Source organism: Pseudonaja textilis, unplaced genomic scaffold (genome assembly GCF_049901715.1).
Source record: "Pseudonaja textilis isolate UNSWEBS1 unplaced genomic scaffold, rPseTex1.2 PTEXSCF42, whole genome shotgun sequence".
NCBI lineage: Eukaryota > Metazoa > Chordata > Lepidosauria > Squamata > Elapidae > Pseudonaja > Pseudonaja textilis.
This window is the reverse complement of record NW_028262907.1, coordinates 70,067-97,475: the sequence shown is the minus strand read 5'-3', so window position 1 is coordinate 97,475 and position 27,409 is coordinate 70,067. Positions and strand designations below refer to the sequence as shown.

Sequence of the window (27,409 nt, the reverse complement as noted above, 5' to 3'; positions counted from 1 at the left end):
TCTGGAGAACCGTTAGTGGAAATGTTGAGTTGCTCAGAGAACTGGCAAATAGCACCTCTGACTGGAGATTTTACATTATCCTTCCCCTGCCATGCCCACCAAACCATGCCCACAGAACTGGTAGTAAATTTTTTTAAATCCCACCACTGCTCCAAACTCAACATTTCCACTACCAGTTCTCCAGAACTAATCAGAACCTGCTGAATACCACCTCTGCAACGCACTCATATATATGCCTACTAGGCATTCCTTTTGTCCCCTACAAACTTTTCCCCTTTGACCAATCATGACAAGAATGGTTGCTGGAACTGGGTATGTCTAGTCTGATGAAAAGAAGAACTAAGGGTGACATGATAGCAGTCTTCCAATATATCAGGAGCTGCCACAAAGAAGACGGAGTCAAGCTATTCTCCAAAGCACCTGAAGGCAGGACAAGAAGCAATGGGTGGGAACTAATCAAGGAGAGAAGCAATGTACAACTAAGGAGAAATTTCCTGACAGTTAGAACAATTATTCAGTGGAACAATTTGCCTCCAGAAGTCATGAATGCTCCAACACTGGAAGTTTTTAAAAAGATGTTGGATAACAATTTGTTGGAAGTGGTGCAGGTTTTCCTGTCTAGGCAGGGGTTGCACTAGAAGACCTCCAAGGTCCTTTCCAACTCTGTTATTCTATTCTATTCTCTGTTATTATTTTGACCATTTAGTTAGCAATGCCATAGTCTGATACAAAGTTGTGGTCCATGAAGTTGCCTGTAGCTCCAGAATTAAGCATGGCCTGGTTTCCAAATGAGGTTGCCACAGTATGTGCTGGTACCTGCAATAACATTGAAACCACTAGGCATTCTGACAAAAAACCACATTGCAGGACAGCAGAAGTCAATTTCCTGGGTGTTGAAGTATATTCTTCCTGCATGGACATGTCCTGACAGGAAGGACCAAAACCACTAGAGAACAGTACTCCCAGAGGTGTATCTGTGAATTGTTTCCCCCATTAACATCCTGATCTTCGGCTACCCCTCCGCACATGGAGCCCTGGAAAAGTTCCGAATCTCCAAAGGAGAAGGTGCTTCTCACTGTAATTACGTCCATCCTGATCTTTAAGACCTCTTTGCTTCTTCTCCAGTTACTGTCTTTGAGGTAAACACCAGACTGAAGCAACATGAAATGTATCTTGTCTCAGAAAAGGATAAATGCCTCATGCTGAGTGTGTTATATAAGATACAGGACATGCAGGGGTTGTCCCAAAAGTGCTACTTCTTCTTTCCAGATGGAGCTGGTTTATCTCTTGTCAGAATCAGGAAAGCCATGGAATTTCCATCTTGTGAGGATGCTTTGAATTCTTCTAATTGTTCTTGTTGTTCTTGTTTAGAAACAGGGATTGATTCAGTCCCATGAATTATGGACCTCCTGCTTCTGCTTTTGATGCTGCTGATATCCCAGCCAATCTTTGGAAAGCTTAGAATGAAATGCCTGCTACGTTTGGAACAGCAGGATAGAAACAAACCATGGAGCTATTACAGGCCAGGAGACCATCTCATTAGTATAGTTGTCAGTAAAACAAAAATACCACTTACAACGTTGTCTTTCAACATGGCTCCTTCTAGTCAGTCTCACTCGTAAGTCATTCATCGTCACGGAGTTGTATTCTCTCCATTTGCAGTTGTAACACGTTTCTTCTTTTCTTCTTATTTCACATCCTCCTAAGTTGCAGGACCTGTCTAATAATTTTGATTTCCATGGCTTCCCTCTATTGTTTTTTATTTGTGGAAGAGGCTCAGGTCCAAGGATGGGGCTAATCTATCCAGTCCAATCCTGAGTTCATCGCTTAAATACTGACTTTGATTTAAAGTAGTGATTGAAATTGTTGTAATAGCCTCTTTTTGTCTCATTTCCATTTTTTATAACCATTCATTGATATTGAACATCGGATTCTTAGAGGAATAAAGGCTGACTTCTTTTTAGAGTTGCTTTTCTGGTCAGTTATAGAACATTCTTTTTCTTTTATGAGGGCTGTGAAAATATTTACAGACTCCTCACATCCTGGACATAAACTGTTTCAACTCCTACCCTCAAAATGATGCTATAGAGCACTGCACACCAAAACAACCAGACACAAGGACAGGTTTTTTCCTGAACTCCATCACTCTGCTAAACAAATAATTTCCTCAACATTGTCCATCTATTTTACTAAGTTTCCATTACTATCACTATCACTATTAATCTTCCCATCCTTCTTTTCACCCATCTCCTCTCACTTATGAGTGTAGGACTGTAACTTTGTTGCTTGCATCCTTATGATTTTTAATTACTATTTCCTAGTATGATTTGATTGCTTATTGTACCCTATGACTATTATTAAGTGTTGTATGTTATGATTCTTGACTCTTGATGAATGTATCTTTTCTTTAATGTACACTGAGGGCATATGTACCAAGATAAATTCCTATTGTGATTGTGTCCAATCACAATTGGCCAATAAAGAATTTTATTTCTATTTTTTATCTATGATGATTCAACTTTAATAAATGAATGATTTTGAACCTGATAACGGGCAGAGGAAAATTAGTTCTACTACAAAGTATGGTCTATTTGTGATTCTTATATGTGATAGACTCCATCCCATCTTCTTGACAGCAAAAAAAATTAAATAGTGATGAGTGTATATCATTTGCCTCTGCTTTGGGGTTAGTTTTATGTAATACAAACTTAAGACTCAGTCGGCTTCTGATGACAAAAAGGATAAATTGAAAACATTATTTTGGTTTTGTTGTGGATGATGATGATGATGATGATGATGATAACAACATGAATGTTTTTACAGTAGTTTACCTTTTGGAAAATCAGACCTCCTATGGTACATTTTTGTCATTCAACAAATCAACAAGAGTCCCCAGAATCTGCACAATCTCACATTGGGCTACAACATCCATGACAACTATTTGAACACATTTGGGACTTCAGATGCTTTGCTGGACATGCTGTCTACTGGAGAAGCCAATGTTCCCAACTACAGCTGTGGAAGGAAGGAGAACCTTTGACTCTTGTTGATGCAGCTAAAAGGGAGATTTCCATGCAGATGTCAACATTAGTAGGCACCAACAAAGTTCCACAGGTTATGTGTGTGTGTGTGTGTTTCTCTATCTTGTAAAGTGAGTGTAGTGGTGGTGAGTGAGCAATAGACCCAACCATATCTTCTCCATGGAAATCAAGAGTTGCTTTTTACTAGGGCCATTATAGGTTTCATGGCTATGGGTTGGGAACCACAATGGGGAGCTATATCTTCTCATGACCCTTTTGCTTTGAGTCTTCTAAAGTGAGGAATGGCTCTGTGTTCATTCAAAGGATCTTGTGTGTAAATGGAGAAGGCAGCAATGATTGGAAGCCCATATTTTGTATAAGATCTTAGCCAATAATAATATTATTGTAATAGTGAACAAATCCTAGATTCTTGAAAAGAATTCCAATGAACTATCTTACCACAGCCAATAAAACATATGTGTCTTAAGTGTAGGGTCCACAGAATTAATAAACCAATGTATTAAACAAATACAGGACTATTAGTTAGGTGTTACAATTTTTATGCTTAAATTTATGGAATTTTTTTAAAAAGAGAAATAAGACCCTGGAGTTAATTTTCTATTATCTGAACTAGTGATGAAATACCTGTGGTCCTTTCTATTGGCAGCTTCATTCTCACATATAAATAATACCTGCCGTATCCATTTGGATGGAAGGTGGCAGTGGTTCTTCCTTTATATAAAAAAGAGAATAAAAAGGACCTTTTTGATTGCTGGTGCATTGGTCTAACAGATATTGTGTCTAAAATATATGCTAGTTTCCTCTTGAGTAGACTAGATAGTGGGTAGATGGGGTAGTTTGTCAGAAGAAACAATATTTCAATTAAAAGCCTATTTTGTTCTACAGCTGACAAACTTTATTAGGAGCTGTGGTTTCCTTGTCTTTTGTATAACTGGAGAACAACCTAAAAAGATTACTGCACAAAAAAAATGGGGTTTTGAACCAGAGAATAATAATAGCCATGCATAGTAAGGTTGGCACATTGAAATGGATGAGCTGCTAGAAAATACCTTCCAATTTCAAAGTATTTAAACACAGAAAAATATAGGTATTTGCTTGGGCATGATTTGAGCAGTTGGAGCCAGTGGTTAAAAAGGGAATATTAGGCCCTTATAATAGACATGCATGTATTTCCAGAGTTCCATAGGTAAAAGACATAACATCTATCAGGATTCCAGCAATCACTTTAATTAAATCATGATTCTCAAGCCACACTTCAAAAAACTTCAAAGGATTCATTTGAGGCAACAAACTGGCACTGTCCTGTATGAAGCCAACTCTGGCATAGGTAATTTACAGTCCCCTATGACCAGAGGTGGTATTCAGAGGTTCTGCCAAGTTCTGGAGAACCGGTAGCGGAAATTTTGAGTAGTTTGGAGAAATGGCAAACACCATCTCTGACTGGAGATTTTACAGTATCCTTCCCCTGTCACACCCACCAAGCCATGCCCACAAACCGGTAGTAAAAAAATTTGAATCCCACCACTGCCTGTGACCCTGTTTCCCCCTCCCCCTGGGTGTGTCATAAACCAGATTCTCCAACTGAGCACCTTCATGGGCTGGGTGTCATCATTCACGTTCTCCAATTAAATATATTCATGGGCAAAAGCTCTGGTACTTTAGTTACAATCTTTTAAAGATAAGAGTTGGAATGTACTTTTGCTTTTAAACTGCTGCACTGCCCTTCCAGATTTCCTTCCTCCCATACTTTTTTATGGCAGCTATTAAAACAGGCATAGGAATGTTTTATGAGTTGACAGCATCTATTATTTCAATATCAATTTTGTAAGAAAGAGAGATCAGTATCTGACTGCACATAAAATCAATAGGTAGTCCTCAACTTATGGCCATAATTGAGCCCAAAATTGATGTTGTATGATAGGGCCCAATGGCTAATCAACAATAAGCTATGTTATTCATTAGAACAACGTTGGGTTTCTTAAAAGCTCATATTTTAGGTTTAATCTGACCAAAAGTATAACAGGATTCTTTATTGCATTCTCAGGTCAAGGATAGAGTTGCTTCAGAGACTCTGATGGATAAATGTCAATTCCCTTTTTTCTACCGGATGTTACCCCGCAAAGACATTCACTACCCTGGAATTGTCCAGCTGCTCCTACATTTCAGATGGATCTTGATTGGTCTCTTTGCTTCAGACACAGAGGAGGGAGACAATTTCATGAGGATTTTCACTCCCATGCTTCTCAGGAATGGAATTTGTGTTGTTATATCACAACAATTCTCAAGGACCAAACACACCTTCAGGGATGCCATCTCTAAATGGAGACAAGTCAATGTCTTTGTTCACTTCACAGAATATGTTTCCATTTTTGACAGAATTCTTCCTTTCCATTTGACATTCATGCGTTTGCCAGGACCAACTGAAGGGAAAGTCTGGATCACCGCAGGTTTTGGGCATACAATAACATTAAAGCACAGACTTTACAAATATGTCCATAGCTTGTGGTCCTTTGTTTATCAGGGGAAAGAATTAAGCACAAGAAAGACAGATCACGATATTCCATCCTATATCTATGTGGACCCCCAGTTTCAGGATCAATATTTTCACTGTTCTTTTTCAAATCATGACGTTTCTGTCAAAGGCCGGAGAAGATGCACCCAGAAAGCACCACTGCTGAACCAAGGGGGAAAGAACGGGGAACTGATACTGAATACCCAGCATGTCTACGATATTGTTCTGACTCTGGCCCATGTATTGAATGCTGCATATTCCTCCAGATCCAGGAAGACAAAGAAGAAGAATGAAGAGAGAAGGTCACTAAGATTGCAACCATGGCAGGTATGAGGGTCACAAAAAGGATCCATGAAATGTAGTTTTCTTTTCTTTTCAGAAGAAATCTAAAGTAGAAAGAGGAGAGCTTTCTCAACCTCCTCCTACTATAAAATGTCAACAGGTTTGGACCAATGGTGGGATTCAAATTTTTTTATTACCGGTTCTGTGGGTGTGGCTTGGTGGGCATGGCAGGGGAAGGATACTGTAAAATCTCCATTTCCTCTCCACTCCTGGGGGAAGGTTACTGCAAAACCCCCATTCCCTCCCCACCACACTAACCTGCTTTCCAGTTCAATTCTCCTGTGCAGGGTAACAAAAGAAGACCCAGCCAATCAGTTGGGACTCAGGAGGCAGGGAATAGGTGGGACCAGTCAGAGATGGTATTTGCCTGTTCTCCAAACTACTCAAAATTTGCACTACTGGTTCTCCAGAACTGGTCAGAATCAGCTGAATGCCACCTCTCATTTGGACAATGTAATAACTCGGGGGAGAATGTTTCAAAGAATGGATACCACGACCACCAAATTTTTACATTTTTAAATAATCTCCTATATTTATTTATTTGATTTATTTGATTTGTCAATCACTTACAAGATAATAGGTATAAGTATAAACATATGTAAGAATATAGGAAATAGGTACAAATAAATGGGGACAATAGAACAGGGAAGGTAGGCACAATGGTGCACTTATGCATGCCCCTTACATAAGGGTTTTTGATTAAGCACTATAGAATCATTCCCTTTATAAATTTAAATGGAACCTTGAGATGAACTGGCTCAGGGGTGTCAAACTCGCATTGTCATGTTGTCACGTGATATATTGCGACTCTCCCCCCTTCGCTAAAATGAGAGTGGGTGTGACCAGTGCATGATGCATCCGGTCTGTGGGCTGTGAGTTTGACACCTTGATCTAGCACAACCCATCCTCTCTGGTTAAAACTTTTCTGACTAATGGCTGCTCAGTCTTTGCATTAAGAGAATCAAAGAAGGGGAGACTAAACTTCTCTGCTTCATTTGCTCAGTTCTAAAACTACTCTAAAATCTTTACTTTTAGGATGTTTTTATTCTCATTTAGCCAGCATTTCCTCTCCTGTAACTAAGTTCATTTCAGGATGTCTCAGATTCTGGACTAACAATGACAAATTTTAAGCTTCTATGCTACGGTTTCCTTACTTCTCCAACTAAAAGAAATGGCTAACTAGAAAAGATGCTCCCAGACTCATTATTTTCTGTTCCCATTGACCAACATGGCTGTTCTTGTTGTCATCCTTCCTTAAGGCTGGGAAAAGATTAATTAAGCCCTTTAATGTCTTCTTTTGTTTCATTGCACTTCCATGAAGCTAATCCAGGTTTTGTACAATGTGTTCTCCAAATGTGGTGCCTCCAAGGAGACCTGGTACTTGAGTTGGGGTCCTCACAAACCAGGACATTGATTCCTGAGATTCTTATGAATGCATTTGCCTTGTTTCCCTGAGCATTACATTTTTGACTCACATTGGATGTGCCATCAGCTATTATTTTGAGATCACTTCCACAAATATTTTTATCAAATTTGGTCATCCTTCTTCCAGTGCATTGTTAATGTTCTTATAAAAGAAACTACAGTTAAGTTAGGGAGACTAAAACATATGAAGAACGGTTACAGGAACTGGGCATGGCTAGTCTAGTGAAGAGAAGGACCAGGGGAGACAGGATAGCAGTCTTCCAATATTTGAGGGGCTGCCACAGAGAGGAGGAAGGTGTCAATCTATTTTCTAAAGTGCCTGTAGGTCAGACAAGGAATAATGGATGGAAACTGAACAAGGAGAGATTTAACCTAGAAATAAGGAGAAACTTTCTGACAGCGAGAACAACCAACCAATGGAACAGAAGTTGCCCTTGGAAATTGTGGGAGCATCATCACTTGAGACCTTCAAGAAGAGATTCGACTGCCATTTGTCAGAAATGGTGTAGGGTCTCCCGCTTGGATGGGGGTTGGACTAGATGACCTATAAGGTCCCTTCCAACTCTGATTATCTGTTATCTGTTAAGTCCTAATTGCTATAAATCAGATTACTCCCCACCCCCAATTTCACTCTTGTGCACCACTCTCTGGTGATATTCTATTCTATTCTATTCTATTCTATTCTATTCTATTCTATTCTATTCTATTCTATTCTATTCTATTCTATTCTATTGGTTAATATTTTGCTGAAATCAAGTTACATCACCAGCATTCACATAATCTGTTTGAAAATTTACTGATATGTGATAAAAACATTTGGGACAGGGAAAAGAGACACTACCTAGGGGAAAAAAAGATAAGAGTGGGAGAAGCCTGCAGCTGCATAATGTGCAGAGAAAATCAGAAAGGATTCCCCCAAACTTTTAAGGCTGTATGTATATGTTTTCTTAGGGTTTTTGTGGGTACTTACATGTATGGTATCCAGCTTTGTTTGGGTATTTTCCCACGTCATTATAGTTGTGCTTTTAAAGTTGTAGCAACATTTTGGCAGAATCTCATCTGCCATCATCAGGCTTCAGGCTGCCATCATCAGTATTGTGTTCTTTGTGAGTCAGACTTTTACAGTGGTTTCAGTTTTAAATTTGGGACTAGCCTACTGCTGTGCCAGAATGGTTTTTCTTCATCCTGATTGGTTGGGAGCCTTGGTCTGTGTTTTATTGGTCTTGGAGTTTGCTGTGTTCTGCTTGATTGGTGTTTCTAGTATCTTCTGTCTCCTTTGTGGCTCTTTTTGTATCTTGATTGGCTGGCAAGATTGTGTTCATTTATTGGAGGCCTTTAGTGCAGCTTGGCTCCGAGTAAATGGATGGCTATCATTTGTTAGGAAGCTAGGTTTCATCTGGGTGCCTGGTTGGGGTGTGTTTGAGCTGGAGGTATCAGGGGGATCTGTTTGTGCCCAGGTGTTTGCCTGGCTAGTGGTGTGGAGATCTTTTTGTTTGTGAGTGCAGGCTTCCAAATGACTGACAGTCTGGTGGAATCATCTCTTCTATTCATGCTTTCAGGTCTTTTTCAATCTCTATGTCTTCTCTGATGATTCTGTGGCTGGGGTTGTCCATAGTGGCTAGGGTTTGGGTGCCATTGAAGTTGATGCTATGACCTGTGTTGGCTATTGCTTTCATGTGTTGGACTAGTGAAGAAGTTTGTTCCAGCTTTTTTACTGCATTTTTGTGTTCATCCAGGCAGGTACTTATTCTTCTATTGGTCTGTCCAATGTATGTGGCCAGGCATGATGCATAGTGGACTTCATATATGCCTTGGTTTTCCAGGTCAATTTTATCTTTGGGGTTCCTAAGGATGGCTGCTATTTTTCTGCCTGTTTTGAAGGCAGTCTTGATGTGATGCCTGTGTAGTATCTTACTGATTTTGTCTGTAGTACCTCTTGTATAGGGCAGAACAGCTGTTCCATAGGTCTGTTCATCTTCTAGGTCTCCATTATGTCTCAGTGTGTTTTTGTGGATCAAGTTGGTGATTTTGCTTTTGTAAAGCCGTTGGCTGTCAGTACTTTTAGTCAGGGTGCATAGTTCACTTTATATGTGTCTTATCTGCCAGGTGTTTGGTTCTTGATTAGTGTTTTGGCCACAGAGTTTATTTGTGCTGGGTGGTGGTGGGATTGGGCATTGAGGTGGCTGGTTGGTGTGTGTTTTCTTCTGATATAGGTATGTCCTAGTGTGCCATCTGTTTTTTGTAGATTAATTACATCTAGTAATGGTAGTTGTTTGTTTGTTTCCGTTTCCATGGTGAACTTGATTTTGGGGTGTGCTGTTTAGGTGTGTTAGGAAATGGTTTAGGTTTTCTTTCCATGGGGCCAAATCACGTAAATGTGTCATTGATGTATCTTAAACATAGTTTGGGTTTGTGGGTGGCATTAGCCAGGGCTCTGGATTCAAATTCTTCCATGAACAAGTTTGCAAATGACGGGTGACAGTGGTGATCCTATAGGGGCTCCTTCAATTTGCTTGTATCTTTGTCCTTTGTATATGAAACATGTGTTGGTTAAGCAGTGTTCTGCTAGTTCCATGAGGTGGTGTGTGTGTGTAGTGTGTGTGTGTGTGTGTATATATATATATATATATATATATATATATATATATATACACACACACACACACACACACATACGTATATATACATACACACACACACACACACACACACACACACACACATTCTCTAAGTTTTTGTGGGTACTACATGTATGAGTATTCAGAGCAGCTTTGAATCAGATTTTCCCATGTCATTATAGTTGTGCTTTTAAAGTTATAGCAACGTTTTGGCAGAATCTCATCTGCCATCATCAGGCTTCTGTATTGTGTTCATCTGTGAGTCAGATGTAAAAGTCTGACTCACGGTTGCTACAACTTTAAAAGAAATGTTGCTAAAACTTTAAAGCACAACTACAATGCCATGGAAAATACTTAACAAAGCTGAAATATATATATATGTGTGTGTGTGTGTGTGTGTGTGTGTGTGTGTCTCTGAGTCCTGAGCCTGCATTGTTAGAGGAAGAGGACTCGAAGATGAGGAGGAGGAATTGGGAATGCCTTCCTCCCAGAACCTTCCTCTTCGGCAATGCCTTCCTCCCAGATAATACCTCAGCTTTCAACAGATAACCGGGAGGGACAGTTCCGAGACTAATCAGGAGGACGAGGGCATATTGGAGCAGCCTCTGACAGGGAATCAAGGCAGATGAAGGTTGGCTTGATGCTAGGCAGCCGTCGCAGGAAGAAGTGTGAGCTGCAGTGTAGGAGGCGTGGACGAATGAGAGAGAGCTGAGTCATGGAGACACACCCTGCCAGGATAAAAGTGGGTGTGTTTTCTCTGGAAACTCTGTATGGGACAAAGTGTAATTTTTTCTGTCAGGCCTCGGTGTATGGTAGTTTCTTGACAGCTTTAGTGATTAATATTTCTGGTTATCTTGTCGAACTTGGCAGGCGCGTTTGTAATAATGCCAAGAACATTGTCTGCTTATAGGAATTAACTCTGTAAATACTGAATCTTCTTGCCTGCCTGTATTTTGTCGGAGTTTGGACTTTTCATCTTCCTGAAAGGTGAGACATTACATCTATCTATCTATCTATCTATCTATCTATCTATCTATCTATCTATCTATCTATCTATCTATACACATACTTACATATATATATATATATATATATATATATATATATATATATATATATATATATATACATATACATATACATATACATATATATATACATATACATATACATATACATATATATATATATATTTACTTTCTGAGGTTCTCATGGGTATTTGTATGTGGATCTTTTTGGTTGTTCAGGTTTTCTCCCAGCGTAAGATTTGAAGTATCTAGGCAACGTTTGGAGAAGTCTCATTCATCATCTTCAGGCTTCTGTCTCTCGGCTCTGTGCTTCTCAGAGTGATCTCTGATCTGAGTGATCTCAGATGATCTATATCTATATTCATATATTCTACTATTAACTCACCCCCTTCCTAAGAGGCCTCTGGGGTCATGCATAAGTGCACCAATCGTGCCTATCATCCTGTCCTATTGCTTCTTTTTATTTTTCTTATAAGTATCCATCTCATGTATTCAAAACTATGTTTATTCTTATACCCGTATCTTGTAAGAGATTGACAAATCAAATAAATAAATAAAATAAATTTCCATTTTTGGTGTACAGGGAAAAACTAACCTGACATATTTTCCTTGAAAAAAATCCATACGTTCAGGAAATTATCTTGTTTTCAAGGAGTGTATGAATAATTTCTCATTTATTTGGAATAATTTCTCAAATTTGAATAATTTCTGGCTCTAGAATGTTCCTCTAACTAATCAATTGTGTAAATTATATTATCTATATATTTTGTCAGCATGTAATTGATAAATCTTGCTGAACATTTTTTCTTCACTCAAGAAGAGGCGATAATAATTGTTCTCCTAATGATGCTTATTTGGGAAGTTAGGCAACTGTACAAGAAAAAAAATCAAATGTGAAAAGACCACGGGATAGGAAAAACCAACTTTTCTGCTTTTTAAATTCCTGGTTGATTCCATTCTAGTTTCATCCATTTCTGAAAAAGAATGAATATTGCAATTTTTCCCATGTAAAACTGTATTTGGACCAAAATGGAGATGTATTAGCAGCTCTGGCAGTCATGGCCTTGGTGATTCTTCCTAAGAACAAAGGGCAACATCAACATGGCACTCAACTCTTTGAAAGACAGAGACTCACTATCTTCCCAAAAGGCTTTCTCAAGACTAAAGTTCTACAATAAAGTGGGTAAAACATTTGCAGTGTTTTTCTTTCCCCCTCAAAGATTAGGACCCATTTCAAGTGGGTTGAGTCTAGTCACCAAGGTGGATTAACTTCAGTGAGAATTAAATTAAATTAGATTCATACCCAGACTAATCTTGATTGCATTCTTTGACAAAGTGACAAAATTAGTGGACCAGAGGAATGCTGTTGATATAATTTACTTGGACTTCAGTAAGGCATTTGATAAAGTGGGATCATAACCTATTACTAGATAAAATAGAAAAATGTGGGTTAGACAGCATCACCACCAGATGGATTCATAACTGGCTGACCAACTGCACTGAACGCAGTCCCTCAATGGAACTGCATCTACATGGAGGGGAATTATGCAGTGAAGTACGCCAAAGCTCTGTTTTAGGCCCAGTACTCTTCAAATTTGCAGATGACACCAAGCTGGCAGGAATACCCAACACTCCAGAAGATAGGCTTAAGATACAGAAGGATCTTGACAGACTTAAACATTGAGCGCTATCTAACAAAATGAAATTAAATGTGAAAAAGTAAGGTTCTACATTTAGGCAAGAAAAATGAAATGCATGGGGTACTGTATATGTGGTACCATGCTCAATAGTAGTAACTGTGAGAGAGATCTTGGAATCCTAGTGGACAAACAATTTAAATATGAGCCAGCTGTGCAGCAGCTGCCAAAAAGCCAATACAGTTCTAGGTTACATAAACAGAGGGATAGGATCAAGATCACGTGAAGTATTAATATCACTTTATAATGCCTTGTGAAAGGCCATACTTGGAATATGACATCCAGTTTTGGTCTCCACGATGTAAAAAGATGTTGAGACTCTGGAAAGAGTGCAGAGAAGAGCAACAAGGATGATTAAGGGACTGAGGCTAAAACATATGAAGAATCGGTTTACGCAGCCACTGGGCATGTCTACTCTAATGAAAAGAAAGACTAGGAGAGACATGATAGCAGTGTTCCAATATCTCAGGGACTGCCACAAAGAAGAGGGAGTCAAACTATTATCCAAAGCACCTGAGGGCAGGACAAGAAGCAATGGGTGGGAACTAATCAACAGGAGAGAAGCAACGTAGAAGTAAGGAGAAATTTCCTAACAGTTAGAACAATTAATCAGTGTGGAACAATTTGCCTTCAGAAGTTGTGAATGCTCCAACACTGGATGTTTTTAAAAAGATGTTGACAACCATTTGTCTGAAGTGAAGTAGTGTAGGGTTTCCTGCCTAGGCAGAGGGTTGTACTATAGAAGACCTCCAAGGTCCCTTCCAAATCTGTTATTCTAATCTATTCTAGTTCTAGAGAAAAGAAGGACTGGGGGGACATGATAGCAGTATTCCAGTATTTGAGAGGTTACTACAAAGAGGAGGGGGTCAATTTATTCTCCAAAAGCACCTGAGGGCAGGACAAGAAACAATGGATGGAAACTAATCAAGGAGAAAAGCAACCTGAATTAAGGAGAAACTTCCTAACAGTGAGAACAATTCACCACCATTGGAACAGCTTTCCCTTCAGAAGTTGTGGGTCTTTCATCACTGGAGGTTTTTGAGAAAAGAGTGGATGGACACCTGTCTAAAATAGTATAACACCATAGTGGCAAACCCATGCCATGAGTGCCAGAAGTGGTACACAGAGCCATCTCTCTAGGCATGTGAGCTATCATCCATTGCTCTTCAGGGTTCCAGCGTGTTCGCCAACTGTTCTTCATGTGCGAAGTAGAACACCAGAAACCAGAAGATCAGCTTACTCCAGTGCTCATGCGCAATACACCAGGAAGGTGATCTTCTGGTTTCTGTCATGTGCATGCGCACCTGGTTTCTCCAGTTTCTGGCATGTGCATGCACATGTGAAGTCCAACTGGCTGGTGTGTACCTGTGGTTGCACTTCAGGTTTATGGTGCATGCATGCTAACTGGCCAGCTTCTCCTCTTGTGCATATGCACATCATAAAATGGAAGACAAGGTGGCTGGTGCATATGCATCGCAGATGCTCCCATTTTGGCATTCAGTGCCAAAAGGTTCACCAACACTGTATAGGTCTCGTGCTTGAGCAAGAGGTTGGACTAGAAGCACTCCCAAATCCTTTCAGCTGCTGTATTCTGATTGATTGATTGGTTACTGTTCATGACTACTTCCACTTTCATTTTCCATGGATGCTAAGTTCCAGTTAATCCTTCTTTGGCACTCCTTGTTTTTCTGCTTAGTCTTTCCTCAGTCCCAGTGTGTGGAAAGCTGTCATCCTGGATTTGTCACAGAAGCGAGAAGGAGAGCCAGATTGCTGCTATGACTGTGTATTCCTTGTCCAGAGGGGACCTTCTCACTCAGGAAGGTGGGTGATGCCAGAGAAAAGGACAGGCCTTTGTGGATATGTATTTATTCAGACTACTCTCAGGTTAGGAGAGCTTGAAGCACAACTGGTTTATCTTCAAAGTGTACAATTTCCTGTTTAAAGAGAAGGATAGTAAAAAGGACCTTGAGTGAGGTTCTAGAAAAGATTGGAGAGGGTGGAAGATTGGGCAAGCTTTTCTAGTACCAGAGAAAATATCTCTTCTGCTTTTTATTTTGGGTGTGCCCATTCACATTTACCTCTCTAGAAATATCTGGAGTTCTTTGAAACTTGAGAATCACCTTAGGTCCATTTCCTGAAGGATTATTGCAATACACTATACATAGACTATACATAGACCTTTGCATGAGAATCAGTGAGAAAGTATTGCTACTCCACAATAAGGTGGTGTGGATACTTAAGGGATTATACCTCTGTTACCACTAACCATTCTCGATTATTTGCAGTAGCTTTCTTTTTATTCCACTAGGTATCAGCATTCTGAGTAATGCACCTATTGAAAGCAGAACTCTGAGGCAGGGAGATTCCACAAAGAACATGTTTATTGGGTGCATCATATTGGCACAGCCAGTGAAAACCAAGTTTGAAGTTCCCATAAGTTTTCCCTAGTTTAAAAAGTAAAGCCCCCACCCCCGATGCCATTGGTCATATTGTCCAATAGCCGGGCTGGCAGGTTGCTTGGTCACTCCTTTCTTCTTCTCAGATGACCTTGATTCCCACAAAAAACCTTTTGTTTTGTCAGCCAAGCCGGTATATTACTTCTCCCTGCCCTTCCCCTCTCAGGGCTTGTGGCAACTATGAGGCAGCAAAAGATGGGTTCAGCCAGAGTTGACACTAGATTTTAAAAGATAGACATCCTCTGAGTTCAGTATATTAAAAAGTTCCATCTGGCAGGATCCAGGAAGTTTACTTGATTCATTATTTACCTCTGATAATGTAGGTCCTATGTAGGTTCTGCAAATTACACAACAAATCATTTAGGCCCTAGGACTTCTTCCAATTGTATATACCGTGATGGCAAACCTATGGCATGCTTGCCATAGGTGGCACACAGAGCCATTTCTGCCGGCACATGAGCTGCAAGGCAAACTTACCTCACTGCGCATGCACATCTCACAACTGATTGTCGGCTGGTTTGAGGCCTTCGGCCTCCCAGAGGCTTGAAAAAAGCCTCTGCAGATGAATAAATCCCGCTTTTGTCACTTCCTGTAATAATGGAAGTGACAAAACGGCCTATTGTTCATCCTGCAAAGCCTGCAGAGGCTTTTTTTCAAGCCTCTGGGAGGCTGAAAAAGGCCTCAAACCTGCTGAAAATCAGCTGTGAGGTGCAGTGCAGATAAAGGGGTGGTAGTGGAGGTGGCATAGAGGAGCATTGGGGGATTGCACACACATGTGCAGGGAGAATGGGGAGTCACCCATTGCCTTCTGGGTGCTGACATGCGAGCGTGTGTGTGCCAGAACATGCACAATTTTTGGCACAGGATCCCCAAAAGGTTAGCCACCACTGGTATATACTATTAAAATATAGCTTTGTTTTAAGAAAATGTTATTCTTCTGAGCTTCTTCCTGCAGGAATGCCTCTTGGAAAATGCAGCTGATAATGGTTGTTGTCCCAAGAAGTCATCTCTTGAAAGGCAAAAGGACAGGAGAATTGAAGAAATTAATTTTTTTAAAAGAATTAAAGAAATGCTGCTTTTGGATTTCTTTCAGATATGGAAAAATGCACTAAGTGTCCAGATGAAAAATATCCAAATGAGGACAGAATCCAATGTATCCCCAAAGTTATAATCTTCCTGTCTTATGAAGAACATCTGGGCATCATCCTGGTCTCCTTTGCCCTATTTGTTTTCCTAATCACAGGCTTTGTGTTAATCCTGTTCATTAGCTACCTAGAAACTCCCATTGTCAAAGCCAACAACCGGGACCTCTCTTATATCCTCCTAGTCTCCCTCCTGCTTTGCTTCTTGTCTCCTCTTCTTCATTGGTCAACCAAGGAAAATCACCTGCCTTCTCCGACAAACAGTGTTCAGCATCGTCTTCTCAGTTGCCATTTCTTCTCTCTTGGCCAAAACCATCACAGTGGTGCTAGCTTTCTGGCCACAAAACCAGGAAACAGAGTGAAGAGATGGTTGGGGAAAGAGCTTAGCCAATTATATTATCCTTTCTTGTTCTGCTGTCCAAATTGTCATCTGCTCCATCTGGCTTTTAATTTCTCCCCCATTCCCTGACTCTGACTTCCACTCCCAGCCTGGATTGATCATCCTGCAATGCAATGAAAGCTCTGTTATCATGTTCTACATCACACTCAGCTACATGGGCCTCTTGGCTGCCATCTGCTTCATGGTGGCTTTCTTTGCCAGGAATCTCCCTGGGACCTTCAACGAAGCCAAGCTGATCACCTTCAGCATGCTGGTCTTCTGCAGTGTCTGGGTGTCTTTTGTGCCCACCTACCTGAGCACCAAGGGAAAGTATATGGTGGCTGTGCAGGTCTTCTCCATCTTGGCCTCTAGTGCTGGTCTGTTGGGTTGCATCTTCATTCCCAAATGCTACATTATCCTTCTGAGGCCAGAGTTGAATACAAAAGAGCATCTTACAACCAGAAGAAATGTATAAATGGGAGATAGAGGAATTTGTGCTCTCAAAATATCTCAATGGGTCAGACATAGAAAATGATCCAAGCTATCCTCCATATATGAGCTTTGGAAATGATTTTGCTTGAAATAATTAAAGGGCAGTTGGAAGACCCACATCCTTGTCCAGTAGAATTGCAATATAGCTGCTTAGTTCTTTGAGAAATCACAGCATCATATCTGTCTGTGCCTTTAGCCTACCTGAGGCCTGAAATGCCACACCCTAAATATTTGAAACATGGTGCTTATGCAATGTGAATCTTGTTGATATGCCAGAAATATTTTTGAAGGGTGGGGTTCTCTAAAAGTTCAATTATTTTAATGTAAATTATCAGCAAATGGAATTCCTGGCACTATTGGAGTCAAAATCTCAGCTGTCAATGTTCCAAGTAATGCACCCATAGAAAACAGAACTCTAAGGCAGGCAGGTTCATCAAAGAACAGTTTATTGGATACTTCATATTGGCACAACTGGTGAATTAAATCTTAAAAATCCAGATGACTTTTCCCTGTCTCCCACCACATAGTACTGTACTTAACTTGTTTTTCACAATAGCAGAAAAAAGCTATTGAGGATCTTGAAGATATTCCCCATTTTAACGTTGACTTTAACTTTTATTGTGATGAAACTGCTATAACAGAATAGCAAAGTTGGAAGGGATAGGAGACGAATAAAAAAAAGATGGACACTAAATAACCAAATTGTAAACGAAGAAGAGTATATTAATAAACTGAAAGAGGAGCTAAATTATTTTCTAAAAGATAATAATAATGAAACAACTTCAAAACAGAACATTTGGGATACTATGAAAGCAATTATAAGAGGCACAACAATTTCCTATAATGCTATGAGAAACAAGAGAATTTATGCCCAACAAAACGCTTACAACAACAAATCCAAGACTTAGAAACACAATTACAAAAAACCTAAGACCCAAGGACTACAAAATCAGTTAATACTAGCCAAACATAAGCTGAATTTAATTGAACAAGATAAAATAGAAGTTAGCTTGAGAAGGTCCAAACAAAATTATTTTGAACACACCAATAAACCAGGAAGATGGCTATCTTATAAACTTAAAAAAGAAAAAGAAAAGAGATTGATACACCAATTAATAGATGAGAAAGGCATCCCACAACATGAGATTGAGAAGAAAAAGGATATTATATTAAACTATTTCCAAAGATTATATAAAAAGAAGAAATCAATGAGGATAAAATAAGAACTTATCTGGAGAATACGAATGATAAAACAATAGGGGAAGGAGACAAAGAATTACTAAATAAGGATATTACATGGTCTGAGTTAAAATCTGCAATGGAAAATCAATGTAATAATAAATCCCCTGGTCCAGATGGGATTCCAGTAGAATTATATAAAGCCACAATAGATTTAGTAGGGCCTCTGATGCTGGAAGTGTTTAACTAAGTACTTTCGCTGCCAAAATGCCAGACTCATGGAGGGAGGCGTTGATTGCGTTAATTCCGAAGGAGGATGTGGATGCCAGATATATCAACAATTATAGACCAATCTCACTTTTAAATGCCGATTATAAATTATTTACCTCAATTATTGCGAATAGAGTAAAACAAGTTTTAAATTTATACATTCATGAAGACCAAAATGGTTTCCTTCCATTCCGCCAAATTAAAAACAATTTAAGAACCGTTACTGACGTCTTAGAATATTATGAAGCTCATCCAGAGAAACAATTTACACTCTTGTTTCTAGATGCGGAGAAAGCATTCGATAACTTACATTGGCACTTCTTAATACAAAAAATCTATAACATGAATCTGGGCACTAAATTCGAGAATATTATCACAACAATTTACAATACCCAACAAGCCAATATACTAATTAATGGTGAACAAACAGGCCCACTAAGCATTGAAAAGGGCGTTAGACAGGGTTGCCCTCTCTCACCCCTCTTATTTATATTTGCTTTAGAATCATTGTTAACGCGGATAAGACAAAATCCTGAAATTCAAGGGGTTAGGGTCAAGGCAGAGGAATATAAATTACAGGCGTTTGCAGACAATATGGTTTTCTTCCTAGAGGATCCCATGGAGAAAGGACATAATCTAATAAAAGAACTAGAACAATATGGTTCAGTAGCAGGACTAAAGATCAACAGAAATAAGACGAAATTACTGACTAAAATCTAACAGAGAACCAGAGGAAAGAATTAGAAAAAACCATGGGGATACAGGCAACAAAAAGGTCAAATATTTAGGCATATGGTTAACACCACATAGTAAATCACTCAAAGAGAATAATTATGATAAACTGTTACAGCAAATTAAGAAAGATCTAGAATCCTGGAATAAGTTGCAGCTTTTCTTTACTGGGCAGGATTGCCACAATCAAAATGAACATTTTACCAAAACTCCTTTACTTATTCCAGACAATCCCAATAAAATTACCAAAAATTTTTTTTGATGATATAAATAAGGTAACTCTTAAATTTATTTGGCAAGGGAAAAAAGCTAGAATCAGTATTAAGGCCTTACAAGATGCAAAAAGTAGAGGTGGGCTAAGCGCTTCCAAACTGGGAATTATATTATTGGGCAGCCAACTTACTATGGTTAAAAGACTGGGTCAATTTATGGAATAAAAGAACTCTAGCCTTGGAAGGGCACGACCTTCAGAGAGGATGGCACGCATTTCTATGGGATGTGGGGAAAACTAAACAGGCGTACTTTCATAGACATCTTATTAGAGATTCACTATTAACTAATTGGAAAAATATGTAAAAACATTATTTAAAATTCGATTTGGCTTTCAACAATGGAGGCAATGGTTCATCCCAACAATTTGGATATAACAAAAATGACTAAATATAAAGATTTATTAGATCCTTTAGGGAAACTAAGAACTCGACAGGACTTACAGGAACAGGGATTTAAAATTGATCAGTGGTTATATATACAAATCCATAGTAGATACAAACAAGATATCAAAGAGTTTGGAATTTATAGCAAATTACAACACTTAGATAAAATCTTATTAGGATCAAATAAAAGAATATTTCTAAATTTTATAAATATTTATTGGAGGTAGAATTAGAGCAAGAGATAGTGAAAGGGAACATGATAATGTGGAGTAGGAATATTGGAAGAAGCATTACATTAACAGAATGGGAAAAGATCTGGAATAGAATCATTAAGATTACGAAATCTGCGGCGTACAAAGAAAATATGTATAAAATGTTATATAGATGGCACTTATCCCCTTCGAGGTTAGCGAAAATGAACCCAAACTCTAGTCCAAAATGTTGGAAATGTAAAAACATAGAGGGAACCTACTTTCATATGTGGTGGACCTGTAAAGAAGCCCAGAAATACTGGCAAAAATTAGAAAATGGCTGGAGGAGATAACCAAAGATCAAATTGAATACAAACCAGAGTTCTTCCTACTAGGGATCTCTGATAAACATTTTCCTAAAAGACGAAATACATAATAATTCATATTCTAACTGCGGCCAGATTAGCATTTGCCCAGTGCTGGAAATCATCCCGTTTTACCTACAGATCAATTGGTCATTCAGAAAATATGTGACTGCGCAGAAATGGACAATTTAACCATAGCTCTTAGAAATAAAGAGTCTTCAGCATTTGATAATAATTGGAATGCATGGTATAATTGGTTATATCAGAGATAAACTGTTCAATGAGCATAAATAAGCATAAATATCCATAAATAGCGATAAGATGTGTATATTTAAAGTAAGGTAGGAGAATTGGATCTTGTAGACTGTCAAAAGAATATTTGTCTGGTTTTAACGTATTTTCTTTTTTCTTCCGTCTCTTTGTTTTTGTTTTTTTTCTCTTTTTATACTTCTTCTTCTTCTTCTTTTTTGGTCGCAAGACCGAGCGTTTTTTTTTTTTTTTCCTCTCTCTTTCTCTCTCTTCTTTCTTTCTTCTTTTTCTCTTCCGGGTCTCTATCATTTCAAATCCTCTACCATTTCAGTCCTTCTTAAAAATTTCCAGTAAAGGAGCATTCACAACTTCTTAAGGCAAGTTGTTCCACTGTGGATGCAAATCAGAGGTGGTATTCAGCAGGTTCTAACCAGTTCTGAAGAACCAGTAGCAGAAGTTTTGAGTAGTTCAGAGAACCAGCAAATGCCACCTCTGACTGGCCCTGCCACCATCTATTCTCTGTCTCCTGAGTCTCAGCTGATTGGCTGGGTGTTCTTTGGTTGCCCTGCACAGGAGAACGGAGCTGGAAAGCAGGTCAGTGGGGTGGGGAGGGAATGGGATTTTGCCGTATCCTTCCCCGGCCATGCCCACCAAGCCACACCCACCAAGCCACGCCCACAGAACAGGTAGTTGAAGAATTTGAATCCCACCACTGATGTAAATGTAGGTTAATATCACAGAGGGGGAAGAGTGCAAGGGGTGAGGCAGGACATTAATATACAAGCTGATAGCACTGAGCCCCCCTCCCCATTTCAGCTCAAGCAAATGAACTACAACTACAACCAAGGTCATGAAGGAGCAGAAGCATTAGCCCAGAGGTTTAAGCAAAATTGGACAGGTAAATGAATTAGTATGGGGGAAAGGAGATAGTTCTCAATTGTGTAGTTTATTTAACTCACAACAAAGGAAGAAGACTAAACCACATTACTCCTGACTGTGTAGAGCAAGATATTCTTTCCAGATGATACAAATAGACTTTGCTGACATGCCCCCATAGTAGGCCTGGCTACCTAAAGCCCACTTTTTTAAAAAAATATTTTTTATTATACATTTCCTTTATTATACATCATGTTTCCATTTCTACAACAACAGTTGTGTTATCATTTCTTGATTGGTTGATGGAGTTGATGTTTGCAGATTGGTTGGCTTTTTCAGAGGAACAGAAAGGATTCCCTCAAACTTTTAAGGCTGTATGTATATGTTTTCTTAGGTTTTATGCGGTACTTACATGTATGGTATCCAGCTTTGTTTGGGTATTTTCCCACATCATTATAGTTGTGCTTTTAAAGTTGTAGCAACGTTTCGGGCAGAATCTCATCTGCCATCATCAGGCTTCTGTGTAGTGTTCTTCTGTGAGTCAGACTGTTACAGTGGTTTCAGTTTTAAATTTGGGGCTAGCCTATTGCTGTGCCAGAATGTTTTTTTCTTCATCCTGATTGGTTGGGTGTCTTGGTCTGTGTTAATTGGTCTTGGAGTTTGCTGTGTTCTGCTTGATTGGTGTTTCTAATATCTTATGTCTGTTTTGTGGGTCTTTTTGTATCTTGATTGTCTGGCAAGATTGTGTTCCTTTATTGGAGGCCTTTAGTGCAGCTTGGCTCTAAGTAAATGGACAGCTATCATTTGTTAGGAAGCTAGGAAGGAACACAATGTTGCCAGCCAATCAAGATACCTGCCAAATTTCCAGCCTTGGAACTTCCATTTTCTTGCCATCTTTACTCCTTGTCTTCTTAGACCTGGAGAAAAGGGCTGCATGTAAAACCCGTGCCACAGCTCAGATTGTGTTGTAAGTGAAATAGTTGTCTACTGACAAGATACGATCAATCTGCTCTTGGGGCAAAACCTCCAGTTCACCTCTCTCCCTGCGCCGTCTCCAGATTTTCACTGAAAAGGCATCCCAGGAGTAGGAACATATATAGGATCTCTCTGAAAAGCGCTTCATTGTAGAGTAAAAGTGGCGAGTCACATCATAGTTTGCTGTTTGTTTTGTTTCCATAAGGAAGGAAAAAAAGCTATGGATGAGTTTAATGTGGGCAGCAATTTCGGTCAAATACAAGTGAAAGCCTCCCATTATGGTTGCCAGCAGGACCTTGCCTTTAGTAGGTTCCTTAAAATTTTGCAGGGCTTTGTGTATAATTAATATCACAATGTATATTGAGTTCAAGTCTGCAAAATAAAAAAACACATTCACTTGTCTCCAGCTGTGATATGCTTCAGAAAGCCTAAAGATTTCCTTGCCAGTTGTGGAAAAGGTTTGTGATAAAACTGGACAAATGCTGTTCCTTATCAGCATGGAGGTCATCGTCCTCATGAATTTCTGCTCTTGGTCATTGTCTGGAGCCATCAGACCAGCCAAGGTCCACCTGAAATGGAGGAGCAGCTTGATCATCCTCAGGTACTGGACTCCTTCAGAGGGGAGCATTGGGTAGAAGAAAGGAAATTGGCATTTATTGTTAAGATCCTGGGAAACAAAACTGTAACTGATCTAAAACAAAAAGAATTAGGGTTATTAGAATTAGAATTAGAATACTTTATTGGTCAAGTGTGATTAGACACATAAGGAATTTGTCTCAGGTGCATAAACTCTCAGTGTACATACAACAATAGGGATGACATCTCAAAAATGACGTCTCTCTTTTAATTCCAAGGGTTCTTTGATTCCCTGTCTTTTCATTCCTGGTGCCTCATTTAACCTCCAAGATTATTTCTTTTCTTAGGAAAAGGGTGAGGTCAATAGTAGACAGTTTAAGGTTAAAGTTTTGGGGTTTGGGGAAGAAATTACAGAGTCAGGTAGAGTATCCCAGACATTGACCTCTGTTGCTGAAGTCGTATTTCCTGCAATCAAGTTTGGTGTGATTAACCTTGAGTTTGTATCTATTGTGTTTTTGTGGTTGAAGTTGAAGTATTCATTGACAGGTAAGTCATTGCAATGTATAATTTTATATACCATACTTAGATCAGACAGAAGACAGTGTAATTAAGGGTTTTCTAGGTCTAGAATTTCAAGTTTGGTGGCATAAGGTATTCTACAATGAGTAGAGGAGTAGAGACTCTTCTTGTGAAATATTTCTGGACTTTCTCAACTGTGCTAATATCAAATACGTAACACGGGTTCCAGACTGATGAGCTGTATTCAAGTATTGGTCTAGCAAATGTTTTGTATGCTCTAGTTAGTAGTGCGATATTACCAGAGAAAAAGCTACGTAGGATTAGGTTAACAACTCTTAGTGGTTTTTTGGCTATGTAGTTACAGTGGGCTCTAGCACTTAGATCATTAGCGATGAGTATTCCAAGATCCTTTACAGAGCTTGGATCATCAACAAGGTCTTGACTATTCAGCCTGTATTTTATTTTCTGATTTTTTTTTGCCAATATGTAAGACAGAGCATTTATTTGTTGAGATTTGAAGTTGCCATTTGTTTGACCATTCTGATACACAGTCAAGATCTTTTTGAGGGGTAGCAGTATTGTCTGTGGTATTGAACAGCTTTACATCATCAGCGAAAAGAACGCAGTTGCTCTTAATATGATCACAGAGGTCATTTATGTAGAGTATGAAGAGAGTTGGTCCCAGAACACTTCCTTGGGGGACACCACTATTGACAGGTACAGAATTTGATAGGACACTCCCAATTTTGACCATTTGTTGTTGTTTGACAGGAATGCTTCTATCCAGTTATGCAGTTGTCCAGAGATACCATAAGATTTTAGTTTTAGGAGTAGTTTGTCATGTACCAGTGAATCAAAGGCTTTACAGAAGTCTATGTAGATTGCGTCTATTGTTTTGCCCTGATCGAGTTGTGTAGTCCATATGTTTTTGCAGTGTAAGAGTTGCAGATTACAGGATAGTTTTTTTCTGAAACCAAATTGTTTATTAGAGAGTAGGTTGTTTGTCTCTAAGTGGAGGATAATGGATTGGTTAATAATTGATTCCATGACTTTAATGCAGCATAAGGAGATTGGTCTGTAATTTCAACTAGGCTGGGTATCCTTTTTTGAAGATGGGGATGACCATGGCTTGTGACCATAGGTTAGGCAAGGAGCTGGTCCTGAAAATTTTTCAAAGATTATGCTTAGAGGTTCGGCTATGGCAGTGGATAGCTTTTTTAAGAAGTAGGCACATATTCCGTCTGGTCCAATAGATAGAGAAGGTTTTAGATTGCGTAGTGCTTTTTCAACATTGTCTTCTGTAAAATCGATATGTATTAGATCATTGTAGTTGTCTGTGGTTCAGCTAGGAAATACTGGGCATGATCCATTGCTGTTTACAAATACTGAGCCGAAAAATTTATTTAAGATGTTGGCTTTAATGATGTCATCATTGCAGTCTTTACCATTAGGGGTGGGATGGACCTTGAGTCTTTTAGTTTGTTGTTTACAAAATTGTAAAAAAGCATGGGTGGAATTGGTGTGTAGAAGGTTTTCCTCTTGTTTAATGTGATAATTGGTGCATTCAGTCTTTATCTAGTGGCATAATTTTTGTATCGGCTTTTAAATTGGCGACGTGACCAGATTTGTTTTTCCACCAGAGTGATCTCTTTTTGGATTGAAATTTCCTATTGTTATGGGTAATCATTTTTGTTTTTTGTTTTGGGAGTTGTTGTTGGTAAATATAGTTTGATGGCTCTTTTGACTTCAAGTAAAAATATGTTGTAATGGTCTTCAGCAGTATTGCATCCAGTGAATAGAGATTGCCAATCAAGGAATGAGAGATCGTTGTCTATAAGATCATAGTTGCCTTTTTAAAGTTATAATTGGGGTTTCCGCTATTGTGATGATTTTTGTGTGGCGATGTTGAGACAAAAGTCAATCATATTGTGGTCACTGCTGGAAAAGGGTTCTTTAGTTTGTATTCCATAAATTAAATTCAAATTATTGCAGAAGATGAGATTGAGGCAGTTGTTTAGTTTAGTGTTGTTGGTTACTAGTTGTTCCAGTCCCAGATTTGTAACAGCATTGTAGAAGGTTGCGTGTATGTGTTCAGTTGTACATTCATTGAGGTCCAGTCAATATGATGTAGATTGAAGTCACCAGGAAAGATAAAAGCATGTGGGCAGGATGTTGCCCATGTTAGTAGTGAATTTAGCTTGTTTACATGTTTGATTTCATAATTAGGTGCTCTGTAACATAGTAAGAATCAAAATGTGATATTTAAGGATAGTTCACAGATCATGGTCTCAGGAAGAGCAAGCTCCCTGAGTAACTTGGATGTTTTTTAAATGTGAGGACTTTTATAGAAGATAGCAATACCACCTTCTCTATGAATTTCATGATCTGATCGGTAAACATGATAGTCTCTTACTGTGGTAATGGAGTCAGGAGAGATGTGTTGAGCCATGTTTCACAGACAAATATGATGTCAAATTTAGCCATATTTAGTAAGAGGAGAAATTCAGGTATTTTATTCACAAGGTTCTTGCATTGAGTAGCTTGCATTTAAGGCCAGCAGTAGTTGGAATTGAGGTAGATAGGGTCGTGCATGCCTAGTCTTGGGTGATGGTGCATTGGTTGAGGTAGAGTTGTGGTTGAAGGTTAAACCTGAGTTGCAGGTTGTGTGACTTACTTTTGATACAGTCAGCATGGTAGTCAATGTACAGGTCCTTCTCTCCATTATCTAGATGTTTTTGAGTTCTGTGCAGAGTACATGGTAGCAGGCACGTTTTGCTGTATAGTTAGGTCAGGCAGCGAGAATGGAGGTTCTTATGGTTGGTGTTGCTTTTGGCAAGTGAATTTATAGTATAAATGAATTTACATTTGCTTGATTCATTTTTGCAAATGACCCTGCAGAAGCGATGGGGCCACAGAGCCATCTCTGTTTTTCAGCTCTCAGGCCAATGCGGAAATGTCAAGTATTTCATCAGGGAGATAGTTGATGCTTGATAATCATTGATTATGTTTTGGGCAGTTGTGATGTCATCATTGTGATTGATGTCCTCTAGACCAAATAAGATGGCATTTGGACATTTCCGTTCACGCTCAACAGCTTCTCTGATGAGGATTGGGATATCATTATTTGTCTGGCTTATGTTTTTTGTGGATTGGGTTGTGGATTGGGTTGTGGTTGTTGGGTAGAGATGTGGTTTGTGGTTTACCTTCTTAGCCCAAGCAGGTTTTCCAGATTTCCATCAGCTACTTCTGCAGGAAGGAGAGTGAAAAGAAATAACTTCCCTTTCCCTTCTTCAGCTGCTTATACAATCTTTCTGGGAACAATGTAGCAATAGAAAGGCAAATTCCAGGTTTTAAGGGCTCCTCTTTGTCCCGGCTCAGCCAAAGAAAAACTTTCACTTTCTTCCTCCCACACTTTCTTATCCAGCTGCAGACTTCTTTGTGGCAGACATTGCTGACCGCCGCTCCACTGCCTTGGGAAAAGGGGTTTTTGCCAGCTGGGGAGGGGATCTGCAACACCCCAAAACCCTGTCTGGATCCCCTGTCTTCAGCTGCCTCACATAGGGCAGCTATATCCCCCAAACCACCCGGATTGGGGCACCTCAGCAGTGAGCGCAGCAGGGATCACGCAGAAAGGCAAATCCCTGCTGCTGCCAAAGCCTTGCAAACCAGAAATGCCTCGTGTAGGTTTG

General features: G+C 39.3%; 1 protein-coding gene across 1 annotated transcript in view; it reads left to right on the top strand.

Moving 5' to 3' along the window:
• The first annotated feature begins 1,264 nt into the window (after positions 1-1,264).
• LOC148123625 (uncharacterized) overlaps positions 1,265-27,409 on the top strand; it is a 37,723-nt gene continuing 11,578 nt past the window's right edge. The window contains exons 1-5 of the mRNA XM_087919186.1: positions 1,265-1,618; positions 2,824-3,114; positions 5,086-5,880; positions 11,929-12,033; positions 23,122-23,226. Coding sequence (XP_087775312.1) covers positions 3,073-3,114; positions 5,086-5,880; positions 11,929-12,033; positions 23,122-23,226 — 1,047 coding nt within the window. The 5' untranslated portion in view covers positions 1,265-1,618; positions 2,824-3,072. The remainder of the gene's footprint in view (positions 1,619-2,823; positions 3,115-5,085; positions 5,881-11,928; positions 12,034-23,121; positions 23,227-27,409) is intronic.